Consider the following 26723-nt stretch of genomic DNA (forward strand, 5'->3'; position numbering starts at 1 on the left):
CTTATTCTTCCTTAGAAACCCTGCCCCCTCACAGTTGTTCTTAACCTCCTGAAGTCTTATCCCCCTCCACCCACCACACAAAAACACTGGAAGGAATTACCTAAATACAAGGCAGGATTACTTAAATCTGAATGAGTATTGAGTACCTATTTCTATATAATGAATATATATATATATAGACAACATTTCCCTGTTGTCACTCAGGCTGGAATGTAATGGTGCAATCTTGGCTCACTGCAACCTCCACCTCCCAGGTTCAAGCAATTCTCTTGCTTCAGCCTCCCAAGTAGCTGGGACTCAGTCAAAACACACCGTGTTTTCCCTCTTATATGAGACACTTGTACTAAGAAATCTCCTCTCAAAGATTCTCTGCTTAGTAATCTAACCATTAGCTCTAGGTGCTCTAGGTGGAGCTGGGGGGAAGGAGACTGGTAATACATTCCTTTATTGAATCCCTACTATGTGCAAAGGAGCGTGGTGGGTGCTAGAAGCATTAAATCAATTAACTCCATGCAAGTATCACAGTGACCTTATGAAGTATCCTCACTGATATAAAAATGTAGCGAGCTGAGGGCTCACGGGTACAGCAGCAGTCCTTGCAAATGGTACCAACTGTATACAATGGCATTCATGACAAAGGGAGGTTGAGGTGGGATGTTAGGGCCCAGGTTGGGAGAATGGGGGACATCTCATTATCTGAGAGACGGGAGCAAAGGGAAGGAGATGGAAGGGTACCAAGACAGATGTGACCATTTTGTTATGTTCTCTGGGGTAACAACCTCTTAGGGGAACTAAAAAGGCTTTTCAAAAAAAAAATTTTTTTTTTTTAGATGGATCTTGCTCTGTCATCAGGCTGGAGTGCAGTAGCACCATCCTGGTTTACTGCAACCTCTGCGTTGTGGGTTCAAATGATTCTCCTGCCTCAGCCTCCCAAGTAGCTGGGACTATAGGTGTATACCACCATGCCCAGCTAATTTTTGTATTTTTAGTAGAGGTAGGGTTTCACTATGTTGGCCAGGATGGTCTCAATCTCTTGACCTTGTGATCTACCTGCCTCAGCCTCCCAAAGTGCTGGGATTACAGGCATGAGCCACCATGCCTGGCCTTAAATTGTTAATTACAATTTCTTTTTCTTACTTGTAACTAACTTGAAGCTCAAGAAAAGGCTTCTTTTTTTTTTGAGACGAAGTTTTGCTCTTGTTACCCAGGCTGGAGTGCAATGGCACGATCTCGGCTCACCGCAACCTCCGCCTCCTGGGTTCAGGCAATTCTCCTACCTCAGCCTCCTGAGTAGCTGGGATTACAGGCATGCGCCACCATGCCCGGCTAATTTTTTGTATTTTTAGTAGAGACGGGGTTTCACCATGTTGACCAGGATGGTCTCGATCTCACGACTTCGTGATCCACCTGCCTCGGCCTCCCAAAGTGCTGGGATTACAGGCTTGAGCCACCGCGCCCAGCCGGGATCTTGTTCTATCTCCCAGGCTGCAGTGGTACAATCAGCCGCAAATGCCTGGGCTTAAACAATCCTCCTGTCTCAACCTCCAGGGTAGCTGAGACTACAGGCATGCACCATGTTTTTAGAGATGGGGTGAGGGGGCTCTCACTATGTCACCCAGCCTGTTCTCAAACTCCTGGCCTCAAGTGATCGCCCACCTCAGCCTCCCGGATAGCCAGGATTACAGGCTCCAGCACTGTGCCCAGCCTTTTTCTTTTGGTACATGAGGACACTAGAAAAGTAACCATCATTTATTAAAAACAACATTTTCTTTCTTTTTTTTTGAGATGGATTTTCACTCTTGTTGCCCAGGCTCAAGTGCAATGGTGAAATCTCTGCTCACCACAACCTCCACCTCCTGGGTTCAAGCGATTCTCCTGCGTTCAAGCGATTCTCCGGCCTCAGCCTCCCAAGTAGCTGGGATTACAGGCACTTGCCACTACGCCCAGCTAATTTTGTGTTTTTAGTAGAGACAGAGTTTCATCATGTTGGTCAGTCTGGTTTCGAACTCCCGACCTCAGATGATACACCCACCTCAGCCTCCCAAAGTGCTGGGATTACAGCCGTGAGCCAGCTCGCCTGGCCCAAAACACCATTTTCTAAGAAAAAGACATTTTAACTCAGAAAACAGAAAAATATATAAGTTCAGAATAAACAAATTCTATTTTGTCTGTATAGTGGAATACCACTCAATAAAAAAGAATAAACTATTGATAACTACATGGATGAATCTCAAAATAATTGTGCTATGTGAAGAAAACCAAAGTGTACATACAGTATAATTTTATTTATATAAAGTTCTAGAAAATATAAACTCACCTATTATGATATACAGCAGATCAGTCGTTGCCTGGAGATGAAGTGTGGAGGTTGAGGAGGGGCAGATGGAGATGTCACTGGGGGAGAGACAGGATGTGGGCACCCCTCGAACCAGAGCCTCTGAGTCAGACCCCAAGCCCCAGTGCCATCTCCCTTGCTTCAGCTGGCAGGGTCCCAGCCAGGGCCAGCTTCATGGGTATGAGACCTGTGCAGCCATACAGGGCCCTGTGCTCAGAGGGGCCATTTTGTACAGCGTATTCTAGAGTAATATGCCGGGATTACAGCAGTGAGCCGCATATACATATATATATACACATATACATATATAGTGCATATATATATATAGTGCGTATATATATAGTGCATATACATATATAGTGCATATACATATATAGTGCATATACATATATAGTGCATATACATATGTATAGTGCATATACATACGTATATATAGTGCATATACATATATATAGTGCATATACATAGATAGTGCATATACATATATATAGTGCATATACATATATATAGTGCATATACATAGATAGGGCATATACATATATATAGTGCATATACATATATAGTGCATATACATATGTATATAGTGCATATACATATATAGTGCATATACATATATATAGTGCATATACACATATATATAGTGCATATACATATATATATAGTGCATATATATATTATAAAGTACATTCACATTGTTGTGGAAGAAATAATTTTTTTTTGAGATGGGGTTTTTGATCTGTCACCAGGGTAGAGTGCAGTGGCATGATTAGAGCTCACTGTAACCCCTAACTCCTGGACTCCAGAAATCCTCCCACCTCAGCCTTGTGAGTAACTAGGACAACAGACACCCAACACCACACCCAACTAAAGGAAATACAATTTTCAAAGTAGCAAAAGCCTTTATTTTATATGACCATAAACATTTGAACATCAGATTTAAGCAATAAACACATAATAAAAGTATACTTCCGTTTTCATTTATAGCCACTGTTAGTAACGAGGAAAGACAGTAGAAAAGAAACCTGAGTCCAAAAATAAAATGGGCCGGGCGTGATGACTCATGCCTATAATCCCAGCACTTTAGGAGACCAGGGAAGGCGGATCACTGAGACTAGCCTGGCCAACATGGTGAAACCCTGTCTCTACTAAAAATACAAACATTAGCCAGCATGGTGGCAGGTGCCCGTAATCCCAGCTACTCAGAAGGCTGAAATAGGAGAATCGCTTGAACCCGGGAGAGATTGCGCCACTTGCACTCCAGTTTGGGTGACAGAGTGAGACAATGTCTCAAAAAAAAAACATAATAAAATAAAAATAGAAGATTAGGAGCCGGATGTGGTGGCTCATGCCTGTAATCCCAGCACTTTGGGACGCTGAGGCAGGCAGAGCACAAGGTCAGTAGTTCAAGACCAGCCTGGCCAACATAGTGAAACCCCGTCTCTACTAAAAATACAAAAACTAGCCAGCTGTGGTGGCACGTGCTTGTAATCCCAGCTACTCAGGAGGCTGAGGCAGGAGAACCACTTGAACCCAGGAGGCAGAGGTTGCAGTGAGCTGAGACTGAGCCATTGCAGTCCAGCCTGGGTGACAAAGTGAGACTCTTGTCTTAAAAAAACAAAATTAGCTGGGCGTGGTGGCAGACACCTGTAGTCCCAGCTACCCCAGAGGCTGAGGCAGAAGAATTGCTTGAACCCAGGAGGCAGAGGTTGCAGTGAGCTAAGATCGCACCACTGCACACCAGCCTGGGCAACAGAGTGAGACTCTGTCTCAAAATTAATTAATTAAAATAAAATAAAAATAAAATGAGACAACACTGGCTCTGTACTTTGGCTGCACAATGGAATCCTGGGAAATTAAAACAAAAATACTGATAGCCGTGTTCCACTTGTTGAGATTCTGACTTAATTGGCTTTGGGGGCCGGGCGCGGTGGCTCACGCCTGTAATCCCAGCACTTTGGGAGGCCGAGGCGGGTGGATCACGAGGTCAAGAGATCGAGACCATCCTGGTCAACGTGGTGAAACCCCGTCTCTACTAAAAATACAAAAAATTAGCCGGGCATGGTGGCGCGTGCCTGTAATCCCAGCTACTCAGGAGGCTGAGGTAGGAGAATTGCCTGAACCCAGGAGGCGGAGGTTGCGGTGAGCCGAGATCGCGCCATTGCACTCCAGCCTGGGTAACAAGAGCGAAACTCCGTCTCAAAAAAAAAAAAAAAAAAAAAATTGGTTTTGGGTGTGGCTGAACCAGCTGAGCTGTAAAAGCTCCCCAGGTGATTCTAATGTGCACTAAACATGAGCATGCATCAGGAACCACCTGGAGGGCTTGATACAACCTCAGCTGGTTGGGCTTCGACTCCAGAATTTCTGATTCAGTAGGTCTGAGGTAGTATCTGAAAATGTGCATTTCTAGCAGGTTCTCCGATAATGCTGATGCTGCTCGTTCAGAAACTATACTTTGAGAACTAGTGGATTGGAGTGATGCCAGTCAACTATTCTTTTTACCCACTAGCTCCTACCTTTTTACCCACTAGCTCCTACCTTTCAAACCAACCTGAAGCAGGTTCACTGTGGGCCAGTGTCAATCCCAGGGGAAAACTCTAACCATCTCACCCACTGCACAAGTTGTTATACCAGTTTCTATCACTTGCAAGAGTCTGAGAAGACAGAACATATGCACACAGGTTCCATGCAGTAGGTCTATTACTGACACAGCACCCGGGATGACAGAAGCTCAGGGAGGCTGCCCAGGGTGGATGAAGTCTTGTCTGCACATGCCTCACTTTCACAACAGGAGCAAGGTTGGATCTCACTGCGTGCAGCCATCGTCCATGAAGCGGGCAGGACGCTCGTGCCCACTGTTGGACAGCGGGAGCATCTGCGGAGAGGACCCAGGTGCTAGGAAATCTCAGAAATGGGAACCGGGAAATTGAAAGCACCGGAGATAAACTTAGCCTGGGTCACAAATAGAACCCGTCGCATTCGCCTTTACTAAAATATTGAGGCCCGCTGCAACCCTAGATGAGGCTGTCTCATTTTCTCTCTGGGGAACTATCAGGAAACAGAGAACTACCACCACCCGCGACCGGGCTTCACGCGTTGCCGTCTCCTATGGCAACCGGGAGGAGGCGTGGTTCGAAGGTTAGTCACGCCCCTTCCTTCTCCAACCCTAACAACGATTGGTCCGAAGGCGCGGCGGTGGCACGAGGAGGCAGATCCAGGACCGTTGCTCCGGCTAGCCCGCGCCGCCATTTTGGGTTGTGTGAGTTTCCGGGGCGTTTGGAGCGTGGCCTCTCTCCCGCCGGATTCTGCTGACCGCTGACCCCGGCCCGTATCCAAGTGTCAGGTTGGAGCCGGGAAGCGGCCCTGGTGGTAGCGGCGGCGGGGGCAGGATGAGCGCGGAGGCGGCGGACCGTGAGGCGGCCACCTCCAGCCGGCCCTGCACCCCGCCGCAGACCTGCTGGTTTGAGTTCCTGCTGGAGGAGTCACTGTTGGAGAAACATCTGCGCAAGCCCTGCCCGGGTGAGCACGGCGTCTGCACCTGGGGAGCGGGACGCCGCCACCGGCGCTGTCCGCCCGGCCTCCCTCCCTTCCCCGCCTTCTCGGCTACCGAAGCTGCGGCCTGGGAGGCGCGCAAGGGAGCCCAGCTCCGGCGGGGCTCTTCGCTTGCCTAAAACGTGTGCGGGTGGAGGGTCAAAGAAAAGCTGGAAACAAAGGCTCTCCCACCCCTGGAGGGGCGGGCTTGGCGCTGTCAGCCCAAACCCTTCGGTCGTTTTTACGATTTACCTTTTTACTGTTGGGGTTTTGAGCCTGCGAGGCGCGTCCTGTGGTTGCTTGGGTCGGGGAGGCTGACCGGACCCCTCTTTCACTGAACCCCAAGCGGAATAAATTCAGGGAAATGGGGAGAATCGGCTGTGGGATACTGATTCTGACGCTAGTTACTAGGTTCCTAAACATTTTGTTTTTCAATGAAGGAATTTTATTGACTCTTAATTGTTCTAAAGTCGGGTTTTAAATAAGAAAATATTTTAAAGCAGGAACTGCTGCACTTTTGTAAGATGGTTTTTTATACTGATGATAATGATTAATAACCCAGTTAAATGGTTGTGATTAGGGAAGGAGGAAGACTCCAGGCATTCTCAAAAAAGGTATTGGCACGGAAAGGTAAGTTCCTCGGACAGCATTTTGCTGAATTCAAATCTATATATGGCTTCTTCGGTCTCATAGACTGGCGTTAAGTGATAGAGACCACCGTGTAAGTAGTTTGCGTACTTAGGGAGTTTTGCCAGCTGTATAACGCCCTAGTTCATTCCTTTTGAAAGATACTTGTTGAGTGCTTACAGGGTGCCATGCACTGTGCTTAATTGTTCACATCTGTTACCTCCTTTAACTCAGTCTTCATAATGATCATGTGAAGTAGGTAATATCCTCTATTTTCCATTGGAGGAAACAGGTGCAGAGGTAACTTGATGGAGGTCCCCGTAATTAAGTGTCAAAATAATAGTTCTAATGCTTGTATCTCATTCTTCTAATTGGCAGTGGTTATTTGCAGAACCAGAAATCTATAACTATCATGTGCTACCCTGTGAGGTGCTTTTTTTGCTTGCTTCCACACTGATCTGTTACCCTTCCTCCTTACCACTCTTCCTGATCTTCCCCTTTAACTCCCAAGCACACTTTTTACATATGGTATTTCTTAGTCATTATAACAGCACAGCTGTTTGGACTCCTTTTGGGGCAGAAAAAAATCCTTTTGTATCTTCATAATTAAAACTTAAATTTAAGAATTCATATTCTTTTAAATCCTAGATCCTGCACCGGTTCAACTTATAGTTCAGTTTTTGGAACAGGCTTCCAAACCTTCAGTTAATGAACAAAACCAAGTTCAACCTCCGCCTGATAACAAGAGAAATCGTATTTTAAAACTACTTGCTCTTAAAGTTGCTGCACATTTGAAGTGGGACTTAGACATATTAGAGAAAAGGTACGTAAAATTTCAGTGAAATTTCATCTGATGTAGTATTTAAATGCCTTAGTTTATTTCTATATATGCTTTTATGATACTGGCTCTTAAAAATTACAGGCTGGGCGCTGTAGCACCACGCCTGTAATCCCAAGCACTTTGGGAGGCCAAGGCAGGCAGATTACTTGAGGTCAGGAGTTCCAGACCGTCCTGGCCATCAGGATGAAACCCCATTTCTAGCCAAGTGTGGTGGTGGGTGCCTGAAATCCCAGCAACTTGAGAGGCTGAGGCACGAGAATTGCTTGAACCTGGGAGGCTGAGGTTGTCCAGCCTGGGTGATAGAGTGAGACTCAGGAAAAAAATAATGATAAAGTAAAGACTATATATTCTTGATAAAATATGCAGGAATAACATTACTTTTGATGTGGTAACGAGAGAAAATCTACCCCTAAACTGTTGTAAATTTCTCAATTGACTTTCGTATCTGAAGACAGTGAATAAAAATTAATGGTAGATGTGTAGTATTATGGATGATTTGCTATTGAATAATTGAGTTAATTTTACTGGTCATAAATCACTCTCTCCTATTAAAACAGCTGATCCAGAATCAGTGCTTATTTGCTTAAAAATACTTTGAACCCTGTGGTTAGGAAATGATTTATTTTCATCCCCTTCTCATCACAATTAAATACCTTATAGGGAGTTGGGAAAAATTCAGAAAATAGGAAATAATTGGCGAGGGAGAGGTTTTTTTTTTTTTTTTTTTAAACATTTTCATGTAAGTTTTGTTCTTTCCTCTCCATAGGCTTAAAGTTGTGATCATACCCTATGAACATTTCCCCTTTGTAATTTTTTGGAGAGGATTCCGTTGTATGGATAATTTGTGTTTCTTAATTAACAGTAAATTAGTTGATTTGTAGTTTTTCACTATTATAAATCACAAGGCCTGAAATATCTTTGCTCATAAAATTATCTGTATTTTGAGTTGTATCCTTAGGATACTTAAATTGCTGGATCATGTGGTATAAACATTTTTAAGACAGATACATATTGCCCATTGCATTCCAAAAGAGTTTATACTCTAACCAGTAGTATTCAAAAACCCCCCTTTTAAACCACATTCTTCAGTATTAAATATTAGACTTTTTAAAATGTATTTTTAATTTGAGGGGGGAACCCATACGTGATTGAAGAGACATCAACAGATAGCAGTGAGTACAAAGAAGTATGGCATGTGCGAGGCAGCTGGAAAATTGAACACTGATAGGCTGTTCAGTAAGCAAGTCTAAATTTTTTAGATGTGAAATAATATCGTGATTAAGAGTGAATTTTGAGATATATTCTGAAATATTTATGGACAAAATGATTTGGGAAGTGGGTAAGAGTAGAGATGAAATAAGATTGGCCATCAGATGATAACTGCTAAATGATGGTTACATAGGGGTTTGTTATATTCTGTCTACTCTTTTTTTTTTTTTTTTTGAGACGGAGTTTTGATCTTGTTGCCCAGGCTGGAGTGCAATGGCACGATCCTGGCTCACTGCAAACCTTCGCCTCCCAGGTTCAAGCGATTCTCCTGCCTCAGCCTCCTGAGTAGCTGGGATTACAGGTGTGTGTCACCACACCTGGCTAAGTTTTGTATTTTTAGTAGAGATGGGGTTTCTCCATATTGGTCAGGTTGGTCTTGAACTGCCAACATCAGGTGATCCGCCCGCCTCGGCCTCCCAAATTGCTGGGATTATAGGTGTGAGCCACCACACCTGGCAATATTCTGCCTATTTATGTTTTAAGTTTTTTCATAATAAAAAGTTCTTAACATCTTTCCATATTTGATTGGTAAACCCGAAGATGTGGTTCCTTGACAATGTAGCTATTTTCAGTGAGGATATGGAATTGTTGTATGTGTTTTGTGTTTCTTTCACAGTTAACATGCAAACATGTACGTTTTGCTTCTTTTAAGTTTGTCTGTTCCAGTGTTGAATATGCTACTAAATGAACTACTCTGTATCAGTAAAGTTCCTCCTGGGACAAAGCATGTAGACATGGATCTGGCCACTTTACCTCCAACCACTGCCATGGCTATACTTCTCTACAATAGATGGTAAATATTTTCATAAACCCAGAAGGTGTTGGGCAACCTCTCTTTTATTGCACCGTGGCTTTTAGGGGTATGCTTTTAATGGACCCGTTCTGCTGCAGAGATTTCTCAGATCTTGGGAACTGTGAGTCTGATGGTGGAGAAAATTTGTGACTGTGTAGATGAAAAGCAGTCTAATAAAAATGTGGATGATTTATGAAGGCTTTACCACATGCCATTTAATGCTTCAGATAATTTATACAAACCTGAGGAGTACTTGAAGAAATAATTGAAATGACAGTTATAATGTATTAAATTTTCTTTTTCCTGTCTTTTTTTCAGGGCAATTAGGACGATCGTTCAAAGTAGTTTTCCAGTCAAACAGGCAAAACCCGGACCCCCTCAGTTAAGTGTGTAAGTTGGCAGCTATGACCCTTCCTGGCACTTTTTTCATTAGAGTTTTAAAAATGTTTTCAAGTTTTTAATAACGTGTTCTAAGAAGTAGAATAAGAATAGGAGGGCAGAAGGCGTATGTGAAGGTTTATTTGAAGGAGTTAGAGAGACTAGAGAGTAGGTAGTGTGCTAGATACAGAGCTCTGAGAAGGGAAGCACTTTGGGAATTGTGCCATTTATCTGAAAGCATTGAATTTTTGTTTCGTTTTGTTTTTTTCAGTTGGAGACTCGCTCTGTCACCCAGGCTGAAGTGCATTGGTACGATCTCAGCTCACTGCAGCCTCTGCCTCCTGGGTTCAAGTGATTCTCCCATCTCAGGCTCCTGAGTAGCTGGGAGTGCAGGTGTTCGCCACCACACCCAGCTGATTTTTGTATTTTTTAGTAGAGGTGGGGTTTTGCCATGTAGGCCAGGCTGGTGTTGATCTCAGGTGACCTCCCTTGGCCTCCCAAGGTGCTGGGATTACGGGTGTGAGCCATGGCACCCAGCCTATTTTTTTCATTTAATTAGATTGTCTTGAAGAGGATACATTTCTATGTGGGGAAATTAACATATGTAAATATTAGAGTACAATTATAGTAGTTGGTTGTATCTGGAGGTTTTCTTTTTTAAAATTTAAAATTTAATTTAATTTTTATTTTTGAGACGAAATCTCACTCTTTTGCCCAAGCTGGAGTGCAGTGGCATGATCTCAGCTGACTGCAACCTCCACCTCCTGGGTTCAAGCAATTCTCCTGCCTAAGACTCCTGAGTAGCTGGGACTAGAGGCACACGCCACCATGCCTGGCTAATTTTTTTGTATTTTTTAGTAGAGATAGAGTTTCACCATGTTGGCCAGGCTGGTCTTGAACTCCTGATCTTGTCATCCTCCCTTCTTGGCCTCCCAAAGTGCAGGGCTTACAGGTGTGATCCACCATGCCCGGCTTAAATTTTTTATTTTTAAGGCTAGTCAAGTGAAGCTGTGGGAGTGGAGAAGGATGGAGTTTTAAACCTGATCTTAATTTCCATGTGGCAGCTTACCCAAATTTGGAGCTAGAGAGCATAGTTTCTAACTTGATACAAATGAGCTTTTGTTAAGTTTTGCTCTTAAATTGAGTAAATGAGGCTGGGTGCTGTGGCTCACACCTGTTATCCTAACACTTTGGGAGGTTAAGGTGGGAGGATTACTTGAGCCCAGGAGGTTGAAGTTGCAGTGATGGTGCCACTGTACCCCAGCTTGGATGACAGGCAGACCCCGTCTGAAAAGCAGAAAACCCAAACAAAGTAAATGAGAAAATACTGGTAAGTTAATGAGCATCATAATAGTTGAGGTTTTTTTCCAAACATGAAAATAAATAACATTAAAAACAGTCTTATTTAAACTGAACCTGACTTTCAAGAATGATGCTCTTTAGATTTTTTTTTAGTCTTGAGAGTTACTTTTAATACTTTTGTTTTCAATTGTTTTTCTTTAGTATGAATCAAATGCAACAGGAAAAAGAGCTAACAGAAAACATTTTGAAAGTGGTAAGTACTGGCATCCGTTACACGGTAACATTTCAGGAACAACTTTAGAGCAGCAGTCCCCAACGTTTTTGGCACCAGGGACTGGTTTTGGGGAAGACAATTTCCAGGAAACTGAATGGGGGGCGGGGTGGGGGTGGTTTCAGGATGATTCAAACACATTACATTTATTGTGCACTTTATTTCCATTATTATTACATTGTAATATATAAGGAAATGATTATCCAGCTCACTTAGAATCAGTGGAAACCCTGAGCTTGTTTTCCTGCAGCTAGGTGGTTCCATCTGGGGCTGGTGGGAAACAGTGACAGCTCATCAGGCATTAATTCTCACAAGTCGCGTGCAACATGGATCTCTCACACCTATCGTGTAGTTCACGATAGGGTTGTGCTCTGATGAGAATCTGATGTCCCCATTGATCTGATAGGAGGTGTTGCTCAGGCTATAATGTGAGCGATGGGGAGCGGCTGTGAATACAGATGAAGCTTCTCTTGTTTATAGATGAAGCTTCTCTTGGTTACAGATGAAGCTTCTCTTGCTTACCTGCTCCTCACTTCCTGCTGTGCAGTCTGGTTCCTGGTACCAGTACGTGGCCTAGGGGTTGGGGACCTCAGAGATGCATCTTCTAATCTGGGGGAACACAAGAATTGAGAAGGTCTTAAGTGCAGTGACATTAAGGTTTTTACTATTAGGATATAGGTATTATTCTAAATCACACATAGACTTTCAATTCTAATAGTAGAGTACTTTACCGCTATTTGTAAATTTCATGATACATTAGTTGATATGAGAAACTAATTTTACAGGTGATGTCTTTATATTCTTTTGTATTTTTCAAAAACTCTATGACAAACATGTATACTTTATATTTTAAAAATTGACTATTTCATGATATATTAGTTGACATGAGAAACTGATTTTACAGGTGATGTCTTTATATTCTTTTGTATTTTCCAAAAACTCTGACAAACATGTATACTTTATATTTTAAAAATTACTTTTATAATAAGTTATAGCAGTTTTTAATTTTAATTTTAAATTTTTTTTTGAGACAGTGTATTGCTCTGTCGCCAGGCTGTAGTGACAGTGATGTGATCTTGGCTCACTGCAACCTCTGCCTCCCTGGTTGAAGCAATTCTCCAGCCTCAGCCTCCCGAGTAGCTGGGACTATAGGCCTGTGCCACCATGCCCAGCTAATTTTTTGTATTTTTAGTAGAGACGGGGTTTTACCCTGTTGGCCAGGCTGGTCTCAAACACCTGACCTCAAGTGATCTGCTTGCCTCGGCCTCCCAAAGTGTTGGAATTATAGGCGTGAGCCACTGCACCGGGCCTAGCAGTTATTTCTAAATTGATCTACATAATGGAAAATTAGAAACCTGAGAGTTTCTATAACTTAGAAATGATCTCTGTAATTAACACCTACAGTGTTCCAGATTACCATGTGAGGTATAGGGGCTGGGCAAGGAGAGAAAAAGGTAAGAAACGATCTGTATTTGCTTGTATAGCAAATATGCTCTATTATTTTGGAATGTGGGAATTTTGTTATCTAGTTCCTAATAAAATGGCTGGCATGTTGAAGCACATGGACATTTCTTGAATAAATCAAGTGGAATAGTGCAAATCTTTTTTAGACAGGGTCTGACTGTTGCCCAGGCTGGAGTGCAGTGGCCTGATCTTGGCTCATTGTAACCTCCACCTCCTGGCCTCAAGAGATCCTCCCACCTCAGTGTTCTCAGTATCTGGGACTACAGGCACGTGCCACCACATTTGGCTAATTTTTGTATTTTTTGTAGAGATGGGATTTTGCCATGTTGTTCAGTCAGTTCTCAAACTTCTGGACTCAAGCGATTCACCCACCTCAGACCCCCAAAGTGCTGGGATTACATACATGAGCCACTGTGTCCAGCTAAATCTTCAAAGCATTAGCTTTTCTTTCTTTTTTAGACAGAGAATTATTCTGTCACCAGGCTGGAGTTCAGTGGCACAATCTTAGCTCACTGCAACCTCTGCCTCTTGGGTTCGAGCAATTCTCGTGCCTCAGCCTCACAAGTAGCTAGGATTACAAGTGTGCATTAGCACGCCCAGCTAATTTTTGTAGTTTTAGTTGAAACGGGATTTCTCCACTTTGGCTAGGCGGGTCTCGAACTCCTGGCCTCAAATGATCCTCCTACCTTGCTTGGTCTCCCAAGGTGTTGGGATTACAGGTATGAGCCACTGCACCTAGCCTAAAGCATTAACTTTTCTACAGAAAAAAATATACTAGTCTTTCCTGTTTTTCATATTTTCTAATCTCACAGTAGGAACTTATTTTCTTTGATTTAAGGTAACTTTATTACAGCAAATTTAATTGTACTCTTGCTGTGTTAAATTTGTTTTAATAGCTTAGTGCACTGAGCTACTAAATATACTATACATACTTTTGGTTAGTATAATCAATTGCTATTTTTGTGTTTTAATTTGTTTATTGATTTTTGTAGCTGAAAGAACAAGCTGCTGATTCTATTTTGGTACTAGAGGCAGCCCTAAAATTAAACAAGGATCTTTATGTCCATACGATGAGAACTCTAGATTTATTGGCCATGGAACCAGGCATGGTAAATGGAGAAACTGAGAGTTCTACTGCTGGATCGAAAGTCAGAACCGAAGAAATGCAGTGCCAGGTATTCGTTTGATATTTAATTAATGTATGGCAATTTTTTTGGAAAATCTTGTATGAGGTTATCCTCCTATTTTTAATTAGAATTTATTTCTGCTTTTGTCTCTTAAGATGCTATTAAAGCTGCATTGTATTTATACATTTATAAGATTTGACATTTTTCTGAAAGAAATGGAAGGGAAATTTTATGTGATCTATTGTCTCTGAAATAGTTTCCTGATTGTATTTAGGAGACAGAGTTTAAGTACCGAGAATACGGTTATATATAATTGATTTGCAGTTCATTCATATTATGAGAAATGTAATCAGAACAAAAGAAAATGAAAACTAATAACGTGCTGGACTTTGAAAAATCTAGACCTCAGGAGACACTGTGTAGCTTTTCAGGGATCTTAAGTTTGCCCACTTTCTCTAACTCTGGGCCCCTCATTCATTTCACAGCTTTCAGTTGATGCTTATTGTCGGATATTACTTTATGTGTTTATGTCTTCTTTTTTCCCTACTGGATTATAAACTCTTTGACATCTCTCTCTTTTTTTTTTTTTTAATGTTCTGTGTCTTACTTTCTAGAATAGAACCTTGAGTAAAATAGAGATATTAAAGTATTCAGCAATTTCCTAGAGAGTGCTACTAGAATCATGCCTTCTAAATTGTATTCTCTTTCTTCAGTCGTATGAGTTGGCATGGCTTCTTTATCACTAATTCCTTTTCTGGAAAGGTGTAAAAATAGTTATGACAGTTTTGGGAAGGTGTCTGAATAGATGAGCTGTTTCCAGAGCTGAAGGTAATCATTTATTTAAGGCCTGATGAGCTGGAGTTTATAGCAGGAGTAGGAGTAATGAAGTATTGAGACTTGGTAACCTTTTTTTCTTTAAATTTTTCATTATTTATAGAGTCTCCCTATGTTGCCCAGGCTGGTCTCGAACTCCTGGGCTCAAGGGATCCTCCCACCTCAGCCCCCCAAAGTACTGGGATTACAGGATACTTGGTGGTAACCTTTTAAAGTCACTGATGAACCTTGCATATAGTAGTGTTACTGGTGCATAGTTTCTCATGATCTTTCAAAACTTGTTTAAAAGTTGTTGATAACACTTCTGATTTTCACAATATGGTGGATGATACAACGTGAAAACAAAACTTCTGTAAAACATCTTTATGTGCTAGGTAAACTATCAACTGTTCTTTTACTTACATAGCTGAGTGACAGTTCCTGTTTTTTGAAAGGCAAATTGATGGTAACACTCATTTCCTGGCATGATAATATTTAAAGTAGGTTCTTTATTAAAATTTACCTGAGAGTTAAAAGAAAAATTGTTATTTTTTTCCCCAATAAAACCAGGTCTTACTGCCCTTCAGGGCAGCATCATTATCAGGTTTTTTTGTTTTTATAATAAACCTATTGACCACCTCTTAACCTCTAAACTCATTGTAGTGGCTAGTCAGTTACTAGAGTAATACTTGAAAATATCTTTTTGGTATTTTGCAGTCCATCTTTGCCTGGAAAGCAGAATTATACATAACTATAATAAGTGTGTGTGTGTGTGTGTGTGTGTGTGTGTGTGTGTGTGTGTATTTTTTGCTCTTTTAGGATCCTTGTACTCCAGATAGGATGAACTCTCTAGAACGAAAATCAGCCAAGGGAGGCCGAGGCGGGCGGATCACCTGAGGTTAGGAGTTTTGAGACCAGCCTGGCTAATGTGGTGAAATCCTGTCTCTACAAAAACTACAAAAATTAGCTGTAATCCCAGCTACTTGGGATGCTGAGGCAGGAGAATTGCTTGAACCCAGGGGGAGGAGGTTGCAGTAAAAAAAAAAAAAAAGGAAGAAAGAAAAAATCAGCCAAACATGTGTGGTCTAAATAGTGTAAAGCAATGTTGTAGAGGCTAAAAAGAATTAACCTGGATTCGTTGAATTGCACGGAACCATATTAATAAAGCTATCACTAAAGAGTGGTTTCATGATGAACACCAGGCATGATTATGGCTTAGGAGTTCGGAAGAGGAGTAAGTATCTGTTGCCAGAGGTTGGTTTGGTGATATAAAAGGAGTAAGGGATGTCGAATGAAGCTTATTTCTAGGATCTTGTGTGAATAGGGAATTGAGAAGACTGGTATGATTAAAATAGAGTACGGTAGAAAGGTTTAGGAAGAGAGATTAGGCCAGATTCAGAGATCCTTACATAGCAGGGGAAGGAGTTTGAACTTTCTTCTGTTTTGCGGAATAATTGAAGACTTTGTTTTTTGTGGGTTTTTTTTTTTTTTTTTGAAATGGAGTCTCACTCTGTCGCCAGGGTGGAGTGCAGTATCATAATATCGGCTCACTGCAACCTTTGCCTTCTGAGTTCAAGCGATTGTCCTGCCTCAGCCTCCTGAGTAGCTGGGACTACAGATGTGCACCACCATGCCCCGTTAATTTTTGTATTTTTAGTAGAGACAGGGCTTCACCATGTTGGCCAGGATGGTTTCCATCTCTTGACCTCCACCCACCTTGGCCTCCCAAAGTACTGGGATTACAGGCATGAGCCACCTCACCTGGCAAAGACTTTTTAAGTCAGTCAGATTAAGAAGACTTGATCTGTCAGCCATGTGTAGAATAAATTTGAGGAGTTTAGGAATCTCAGTTCAAACATGGGCACTGCCACTACTTGTGTGCTTTTCACGTCACTTTCTGGGCCTTTGTATTCTTATCCATAAAATGGTCAAGTTGAACTAAATAATCTGAGTCTTTTTTGAGTTTTGCATTTGGTAATTCCAGGTGTCAATCTAAGAAAGCTTTTGGAAAAACATATAAATTCTTTTCTTTTTTGCCTATTGTCCACATCTTATATACAACTTCTGTCATAGAAACATACGACTGGAAAAGTTTTCTAGTTTAGATTTCTTAATTTAACCAGTATGTTATGTTAGATGTGTACCACCTTCACTTTTGAGGGGCTCCCCAGCTTTTTTTTCCCTCTCCTGTATTAGAAGAATTTCCGATCTTTTCAGACTTGTAGGAGGCAGAGCCTGCTTCTTATAAAATAAACTGAAAACTCCAGTACTAGCTTTCTCTAGCCTTATCTGGCTCAAGGGCAGGCGTATCACATCAGTTTTACAAAACAGATGGGTACACTTCTTTTAGACTGAATCAGGAGCTAGTCCTAGTAAGTCATAGCATTGAGGGCGGTGGAGAATCCATTGTGGTGGTACGTAGCGGCAACAGTGACAGTAAAATCTGGTTTCCAGGGGCAGCGCTTGCGGGAATGGAGCTGCTGCTTTCAGGGTCTGCTCCTGGTGGCTACAGGTGACAGGAGCTGTGGAATCTTGTGTTGAGATTGTCTGCAGTGGTGTCTTCATTAGACCAGTGTTGGCTCTCATCTTGACTGCATGCCTCTCTTGCCCTTTTTTCTAGTCAGATTCTTTAGCCTTTCTAACAATTCTGTAGGCAACCTGAAATCTCAGTAAATCGGTTTTCTGCTTAAATTGACCAGAATTGGTTTATGTTGCTTGTGACTAAGAACATTGACGGTAGCACCACTCCTTGGAATATGTGTTTTTGTGTGTCTTTTTTTCTTTGTTTTCCTGAGATAAAGAGAATTTTGGTTCTGTCAGCTCTTAAGTACCTGAGAAATTGTTAAGCAAATTGGTGTTTATTATTATTTCAGGTGTGCTATGATTTGGGTGCAGCATACTTCCAGCAAGGCTCCACAAATTCAGCTGTTTATGAAAATGCCAGGGAAAAATTTTTTAGAACCAAAGAACTAATTGCAGAGGTAAATCCAGTCATAATAGGCACTTAATATGCAGTTCTTTAAAACATCTATACATTTTTTGGCTTTGATTTTTGGGATAATTAAAATGTGTTCATTATTTGTAATGTTCAAGAAAGTGCTAAAACTGGTTTTAAAAAATTTGTAGTAATATAACCTGAAAATAACCCCTTTTCCAAATCTAATATATTTTCTTCCCATTTTTTTTTTGTAGTTATATGTTTTTGTACAGTTAAGCTCATTGTAAATACTCTGTATCTTGCTTAAATCTTTGACTAGGCATTATAAATGTGTCATTTGGAAGTACTCTGACTTCATTTCCCTTATGCTTGGGCGTTTAGGTTGTTTATTATAAAGCCGCGATATTTGTATCTTCAAGCCTAAATTTTTCTTCAGATTTCAGATACTTTTAAGTTTCTACAAGCATTACCATGTCTGTGGTTATTTTTTTTTTTTTTGAGGCTATAATTTATCAAACCAAATTACTTTCCAGGTACATTTCTCTCAGGGCACTTCAGTTAGTGTTTAAAAAGTTTTTTTTTCTAACTTGATGAGTGAAATATGGTATCTTTTATAAACTTGCCTTTCATTAATTCCTAATATGAGTAAACATTTTTACTGTGTTTATGATTTGTGTTTTTATTTTTATGATTCAGATGACTGAATTGTGAAGTGTTCAACTAGGTTTTTTTGTATGCCTGGTGCCTGGAAAAATTCCCGCTTCAATCTCTGCTGTCCTTAGTAGAGATATTGATTAAATGCCCTAGAGGTTTAAATGCTTTCGTTATTCTAGCTAGACCCACTAGAAATCCCCATTTTACTTTGCCTAGGAAATGCATCAGGTTTCTAATTTTGTGGCATTTCAGATACAATAATTTGAAAGTTTCATGTTTTTTTCAAACTTTTTTTTTTAATTCTCTGGGTAGAAGCATTTCTGTTCTTTCTTTGCTCTCTCCTTTTTTTTTTTTTTGGAGTCGGAGCCTTACTCTGTTGCCAGGCTGGAATGCAGTGGCATGATCTTGGCTCACTGCAACCTCCAACTCCCTGGTTCAAGCAATTCTCCTGCCTCAGCCTCCTGAGTAGCTGGGATTACAGGGACATGCCATCACACCTAGCTAATTTTTGTATTTTTAGTAGAGACAGGGTTTCACCATGTTGGCTAGGATGGCCTTGATCTCCTGACTTTGTGATCTCTCTGCCTCAGCCTTCCAAAGTGCTGGGATTACAGGCGTGAGCCACCTTGCCCAGCCTGCTCTCTCCTTTAAATCTCTGTCTGGTATATGTCTTTTAAATCCTTTAAGCTTGTCTTTAATTTTAACACCATTTGTTCTTTGCTAATGTCTTGTGATACCTACTTGGTATGATAACGGTGTCCACCTTTGTATATTGGCCTGAAAACGCTAAACCAAGCTTCAGCAAACTTTCTTTGTAAAGGGCCAGCTACTAAATATTCCAGGCTTTCTGGGCCACATTCAGTCTCTATTGCATATTCTTAGTATTTTTTTGTCCCCTTTGAGTCGTTTATAGCCCACAGAAATTGTTCTTAGCTCCAAGGACAAACAAAAACAGACTATAGGCTGGATTTGGCCTATAGCAACAGTTTTTTGACCCCTGTTCTAAACCTTTAATCTTTTTGTTTTTTGGTTCCTCCAATTTTGAATTTTTCATGAGCATTTCCTTTTCATTAGCAATTTATTAGCATTTCCGTGTACTGTTAAAACATGCTAAGGTGGTGCTAGACTATTGTTCAAATTACATGAGTGGATAATGGTGTATACCTCTTACTTTACAGATAGGTTCATTATCTCTTCATTGTACCATAGATGAGAAGCGGTTAGCTGGCTATTGTCAAGCGTGTGATGTTCTTGTACCTTCTTCTGATAGTACATCTCAACAATTGACTCCATATAGTCAAGTCCATATTTGTTTGAGATCTGGCAGCTATCAGGTAAGATTTATAAGGGGGATGCGCTGGTGTAGTTGAAAAGTTTTGGAAGCCAGACAAAACTAAGTTCGAATCCTGGCACCACCAGTTTACCAGTTATGCGACTTGGGGCAAGTCATTTACACTGTCAGACCTGCCTGTAATATAATGGTAATAATTATCCCATTTCCTGAGATTCTTAGGAAAATCTAGTGAGAAGTTATAGTTCATAATTTCTAAGGCAAAGCATGACACAGATGTTAGTTTTTCATTGTTATTATCTTTTCTTAAAAGTATAAAGTTTTCCTATTTTAAATACATTTTGTAAGAAATACTTGTAAGCAGAACTTTTAACATTAAAAAATTGCAGGTAGACAGCTTTAGTTGTGTGTGTTTGTTTAGCAGCTGGGATTGTTGGCTGCTAATATATTAATAGCTTTTAGTTTTACAAAACATTAAGTCTCGTGTCTTTTGGATGTATGGCTTGTAGCCCAGCTTTATTAGCCCTTCCAAATAATAAGACTGAAGGAGAAAGGGAGCACAGCGAACATGGCAGTTCTGGTGGGTTTGGATGGTCTGTTACAGACAGAGCCCGCCTGCCCTTGAACCTACTCACCATCTCAGTTTGTTTCATGAAAAGGCCTTTATGAGTCGTTTGAGACTTTTGTTGCCTCCCTTCCCCCAGCTCTTGGTGTTTATCTTCAGTTTTATTATGAAAATCACTGGGAATTAGAATTATGCTTTTAAAGTGTTTGTTGGAAAGCATTCTAAAGAAGAAACAGTGCATTCGTTTATGTTGTTTAACTCAAAATAGGAATCATGAAACGACAAAGCCATAACTGACTTTTAGTTTTGTGTCTCCAATTGGGTATTATTCCAGCTTTATAGTTTTCTTATCTAGGGGATTTTTTGTTTTTCACAGAAAATAGAGGAAGAGAGAAAACAAGATGGCACTTCTTTCCCCTATTTTTGGCCCTTTTTTAAAAAAAGTATTGCTTTGTTCTAGGAAAGAAAAACTTTCTTGAAGTTTAATTATACATATACAAGTGAATTTAATAAAGACTAGAGAGCTTTCAGTTATATCTCCTTAGTGAAGGTTTATGAAGGGTGAGGTCAATTATCATAAAATACAGATTCTTTAACAAGTTGGCTGGATGTGGTGGCTCACACCTGTAATCCTAGCACTTGGGAGGCCAAGGCAGGAGGATCGCTTGAGCCCAGGAGTTCAGGGTTGCAGTGAGCTATGATAGCACCAATGTACTCCAGCCTGGGTGACAGAGCAAGACCCTGCCTCAAAAATGAAACGAAAGAAAAACCCAACAAAACAAAAAAGCCTCACTGGAGTGGTAAGACCTGTGCCAATGAGACCTTAGGAATATCACCCAGAGATAGGCACATGTTACTGTGACTGTAATAAAGTTCCAAAATACGTAAATCAGAAAATAGTGTAATGGGTAGCTAAGAAGGGGGCAATAACAGTTTTGTGGCAACTCTGAGATTCATCCCTTACACATGCAGGAGTATCTTAGAAATTGTATTTCTCGAATGGGCTTGTGTTTTTTTTTTTTTTTTTTTTTTTTTTTTTTGAGACGGAGTCTCGCTCTTGTTACCCAGGCTGGAGTGCAATGGCGCGATCTCGGCTCACCGCAACCTCCGCCTCCTGGGTTCAGGCAATTCTCCTGCCTCAGCCTCCTGAGTAGCTGGGATTACAGGCACGCGCCACCGTGCCCAGCTAATTTTTTTGTATTAGTAGAGACGGGGTTTCACAATGTTGACCAGGATGGTCTCGATCTCTCGACCTCGTGATCCACCCGCCTCGGCCTCCCAAAGTGCTGGGATTACAGGCTTGAGCCACCGCGCCCGGCTGGGCTTGTGTTTTTATGAACGATGTGAGTTTTGTTTAGTGCTGATGAAGTCGTAGTTGAGCAGCTGTAACAGGTGTGTCTTCTCACATTTGGGAAGCTGCTGTGTTGCTCCTGTAGAGCTCTGCCTTGCTTGTGTTTTGTTACGGAGGTGAAGCTGGTGCTTGCTCCATAGTATTGAAACCACTTTTGTCAGTACTTTCCTGGTAGTGGCTGATTAGCTTCATTTTCAGAAATCTCCCTTCCCTCTTCTCTCCCTAGCACCCCTTCTTTCTTTCCTACTCTTCCATTGCTTGAGAAGGAGCTGAGAAAAAGTCTGTAACAATGGGTATTTTTTTTGCAGTCTACAGATAATATATTTTAAATCATTTAAATTTATTAGAATCACTTCTTAGCGTATGTTTTCAGCTGAATTTTTAAATTATTATTAGTTTTTTAAGAGATGGGGGCTGGGCGCAGTGGCTCATGCCTATAATCCCAGCACTTTGGGAGGCTGAGGCAGGTGGATCACGAGGTCAAAAGATCGAGACCATCCTGGTCAACATGGTGAAACCCTGTCTCTACTAAAAATACGAAAATTAGCTGGATGTGGTGGCGCATGCCTGTCGTCCCAGCTACTCGGGAGGCTGAGGCAGGAGAATTGCTTGAACCCAGGAGGTGGAGGTTGCAGTGAGCCAAGATCTCGCCATTGCACTCCAGCCCCTGGGTAACGAGAGGGAAACTCCGTCAAAAAAAAAAAAAAAAAAAAGAAGAGCGATGGGGTTTCACCATATTGGTCAGGCTGGTCTTACTCCTGACCTCAGGTGATCCACCCGCCTGGGCCTCCCAAAGTGCTGGGATTACAGGCATGAGCTACCATGCCCAGCTGTTAATTAGTATTTTTTACTTTGTCTTACGAACTTGTGTTTAAAGTAGAGAGAATTTTTTTTTTTTTTTTTGAAATGGGGTCTTGCTCTGTTGCCCAGTCTGGAGTACAGTGGCTCGATCTCGGCCCAATGCAGCCTCTGCCTCCTGGGTTTGAGAGTAGCTGGGATTATAGGCACACGCCACGACACCCAGCTAATTTTTGTATTTTCATTAGGGACAGGGTTTCACCATGTCGGCCTGGCTGGTCTTCAATTCCTGACCTCATGATCCACCTGCCTTGGCCTCCCAAAGTGCTGGGATTACAGGCGTGATGCAGCATGCGCAGCCTAAAATATTTTTCTGATAACATAGCTGAATTGCCCCTTACTGATTGATTCTTTTCTTACCTCTAATTTTTGGTTTGTGATCTTCAATTTTAAAAAAGGGGTAGCAGGGCTGTTTTTGCCCTTAACCAAATTTTAGAATTTAGGAAGAAAAGGTAAGATATTTCTGTGATTTTTTTTCAACTTGTATTTTCCATTATAGAAAGATTTGTTTAAAGTAAAAAACAAAACAAAAACAAAACTTTGCCATGATTTTTTGAAGTGGGTGCAACTTTTTGTATGTGTTCTAGGAGGTAATACAGATTTTCATTGAAGACAACTTAACTTTGAGTTTACCTGTCCAGTTCCGACAGTCAGTACTAAGAGAACTCTTTCAGAAAGCTCAACAGGGGTAAGTGAGTAAGTTGAAAAATTGCTTTTTGGTTTTTGAATAAAATAGCAATGCATTCTGGCTTATCAGAACCACACCTTCGAATTACTTTTATGACTCTGACATTATTTTCATGTTGTTAATATATGAGAAATAAACATAGCCAGAGGAGCCACTCTGGTGTTCCTCTATCTAGTCCATTCTAAAAGTGCTTGGAGGGGCCAGGCGCCGTGGCTCATGCCTGTAATCCTAACACTTTGAGAGGCCGAGGTGGGTAGATCAGTTGAAGTCAGGAGTTCAGCCTGACCAACATGGTGAAACCCTGTCTCTACCAAAAAATATAAAAATTAGCTGGGCGTGGTGGTGCACACCCGTAGTCCCAGTTACTCAGGAGGCTGAGGCACAAGAATTGCTTGAACCCAAGAGGTGGAGGTTGCTGTGAGCTGAGATTGCACTACTGGACTCCAGCCTGGGTGACAAAGCAAGAGTCTGTCTCAAAAAAAAAAAAATGCTTGGGGGAAAAATTATGTATAGCAGAATTTCATTCTGTTGCCTGATATGTAACTAAATTGTCCCTTGATAAATTCAAAACCTGTCTGCTTGCTTTCTCCCCACGATTTGGTATATATTTATTAGTATGCTTGAATTGCTTGAATATCCTAAAATTTTACCTCTCAAAAACAAATGGCTCATTCTTGTGAATATAATTTTGTAATATACACTTTTCTTTTACACAAAAAATAACGCTAGTTGATGTACTTTTGTGTTCTACAGAAATGAAGCTCTAGATGAAATCTGTTTTAAAGTGTGTGCCTGTAATACAGTCCGTGATATACTGGAAGGCAGAACAATTAGTGTTCAATTCAACCAGCTATTTCTTAGACCTCATAAAGAGAAAATAGACTTTCTTCTTGAGGTAGGACATGTTTTTCTTTCCCCTTTTGATTTATAATTTGCTTTAAGCTTACCAGTAACCTCTTAATTGCCAAATCCAGTGCCTTTTTTTCTGTCTGCCCTGCCTTTCTGTGTTCGACAGTTGGCACTTGTGACAGATTATGCCGTTCCGCCTTGTCTTCTACTGTAACTCTTTTTCTAGTTCTCCCCCATGTTTCTTCAGAATCTTTATTGGATTCTCCTCAGTCTTTCATCGACTTCTTCTTTGCTCTTCCTTTAGTGTTTCTGTTTATGGAACTTTTATCTTTGGCTCACTCATTTTTTATTCACTTCCAAAGCTTCACTCATTTGTTTCATCAGCTGTTTACTAAGAACTCCCAAATCAAACCTCTAGTCTCTCCTGTGTGCTGTGGGGTCTGTGTTTCTGCTGCATCACTCTACCTCTGTCTTAACAGTCTTAATGTTACAGACATTGAGAGAAATGTATAAAGCACAGGTAATACCACTTCCAAAGATACAGTGTTGCCAGCTCTCTAGAAGCGTTTGTTGTGGTCTTTACAACCTCCTCTGCCTTCCCTTGAGGCAGCCACTGCCCTGGACTTCTGTGATCATCATTTTCTTGCTTTCTTTTCAGTTGTATCCCCTCTGTATGCATCCTGAAAGAACAATCTTTAATTTGCCTGTTTTGAACTTCATATAAATGGAATCATACAATATGTGCTCTTTATCTTCTTTCACTAAACATTGTATTTGTGAGATTTATTCAAGTTGTATGTAAACACAATTTTTTTCATTGCTTTAAGATGTTAGAATATTATATGGACCACGCCACAGTTTCTTCATTATTATGATGGGAGACATTTGTGTTTTTTATAGTTTATGGCTGTATACACATAGGATGATGAATATTTGTGTTTATAGTTTTTGCTGCTTGGAACATACTTGTACATGTATCTAGGTGCACATACGCCCCAGTTTACAGTATATACCTAGGGAAAAAGATATCTGCAACATTATTCTTTAATATCCAAGTGGTTTGTACCACCAGCATGCCTGAGTGTTCTCATCGTTCAGTATCCTTGTTAACATTTGCTATTGTCAGATCACCTGTGAGGTGGTTTTCTAACAGTACCTCATTGAGGTTTTCATTTCTACAACTCTTCATTTAGTTTTTACTCATGGATTTTGTTTTTTGAGGTACCTTTTCCAAGTGTTATGCCTCTTTTTTTTTTTTTTTTTTCTTTTTTTTGAGACAGAGTTCTGCTCTTGTCGCCCAGGTTGAAGTACAATGACTTGATCTCAGCTCGCTGCAACCTCTGCCTCCCAGGTTGAAGCAGTTCTCAGGCCTCAGCCTTCCAAGTAGCTGGGATTACAGGCATGCACCACCATGCCTGGCTGATTTTTGTATTTGTAGTAGAGACAGGTTTCGCCATGTTGGCCAGGCTGGTCTCGAACTCCTGACCTCAAGTGATCCTCCTGCCTTGGCCTCTGAAAGTGCTGGGATTACAGGAAGCAGTTGCTGCACCCAGCTGGGTTATGTCTCATTTTTCTATTAGATTGTCTGTCTTTTTTTCTGGAAGTAGGTTTTTTATTTGTTTTTTGTTTTTTGTTTTTTTTTTAACCAATTTTAAATATTGCAGGTATCTTCTCTGCGTTTGTCTTTTAGTTCTCTCTCTTTTATTCTGAGACAGGATCTCACTGTGTCACCCAGGTTGGAGTACAGTGATTCGATCTCAGCACACTGTAACCTCCAACTCCTGGGTTCAAGCCATCCTCCCACCTCAGCCTCCTGAGTAGCTGGGACTGCAGGTGCGTGCCACCATGCCTGGCTAATATTTTGCATTTTTGGTAAAGATGGGGTTTCATCATGTTGCCCAAGCTGGTCTCAAACTCCTGAATGATCCACCCACCTCGGCTTCCCAAAGTCCTGGGATTACAGGCATGAGCCACCACACCCAGCTGAATTTTCTTTATATTGTTCCAAAGTTTAATATCAGATTTACCATGTTTTTCCTTTATGACAGTGATTTCTGTGTCTCGTTTAAGAAAGCTTTTTTTCTATCATGTCATGAAGATTTTCTTCTGTGTTATATCTTCTAAAAGTTTTGTAGCGTAGCCTTCCTTTCACATTTAGGTCTTTAATCAACCTACAGTTGCTTTTGTGTGAAGTAGGGTGAAGTAGGGAGTGTTCCAGCACCATTTATTGAAAGGTTAATCTTTTCCACCAATCTCTAGGGCCATCTGTATCGTATGCCAAGTGTCTATACATGTATGGGCCTGTTTCTGAGCCGTTTTGTACCACTTTGCTATTTGTCTGTCCGTACCTCATTATGTCTATGTCCTGATACCATCGAGAGCAAGTTCTTCTACCTTGTTTTCAAGGTCATATTGGTCGTTCTTGTCCTTTGTATTTTTATGTGTATACATTAGACTCAGATTGTCAAGTTTCACAAATCTGTTGAATTTTTGTTTGCAACTACATTAAATTTAGAACCGAGTTTGGAAAGAAAGGATGTCTTTTTTTTTTAAGCTTCTTTTTTTATAATAAAATTAATGGACAGCCTCCCAAGCCAAAGTATGCTCAGGGAGACCCCCTGAGAATTTACATCTTTACATTATTGGATGTCCTAATGCATGAATGGGTATGGCTCTTGATTTCTTTTTAGGTAGTCTTTAGTGTCCTTTAGAGCTTTCTAATTTTTACATAGAAGTCTTAAATTTTTTTTTCATAGTTCTTTAAACCTAGACTTGAAAATA

General features: G+C 40.9%; 1 protein-coding gene across 2 annotated transcripts in view; it reads left to right on the forward strand.

The window, feature by feature from the left end:
• Window positions 1-5575: 5575 nt before the first annotated feature.
• INTS8 (integrator complex subunit 8) overlaps window positions 5576-26723 on the forward strand; it is a 71588-nt gene continuing 50440 nt past the window's right edge. Inside the window, exons 1-10 of one of the 2 annotated variants that reach the window (XM_064384402.1) lie at window positions 5576-5851; window positions 7139-7313; window positions 9253-9393; window positions 9712-9783; window positions 11275-11326; window positions 13801-13983; window positions 17622-17729; window positions 19519-19674; window positions 22993-23093; window positions 23847-23988. In XM_064384402.1, coding sequence (XP_064240472.1) covers window positions 5722-5851; window positions 7139-7313; window positions 9253-9393; window positions 9712-9783; window positions 11275-11326; window positions 13801-13983; window positions 17622-17729; window positions 19519-19674; window positions 22993-23093; window positions 23847-23988 — 1260 coding nt within the window. In that variant the 5' untranslated portion in view covers window positions 5576-5721. The remainder of the gene's footprint in view (window positions 5852-7138; window positions 7314-9252; window positions 9394-9711; window positions 9784-11274; window positions 11327-13800; window positions 13984-17621; window positions 17730-19518; window positions 19675-22992; window positions 23094-23846; window positions 23989-26723) is intronic. The other variant, XM_064384403.1, reaches the window with a different exon arrangement.

This window comes from Aotus nancymaae, unplaced genomic scaffold (assembly GCF_030222135.1).
Source record: "Aotus nancymaae isolate 86718 unplaced genomic scaffold, 86718_ANA_hifiasm-v0.15.2.pri h1tg000036l, whole genome shotgun sequence".
NCBI classification, from domain to species: Eukaryota; Metazoa; Chordata; class Mammalia; order Primates; family Aotidae; genus Aotus; species Aotus nancymaae.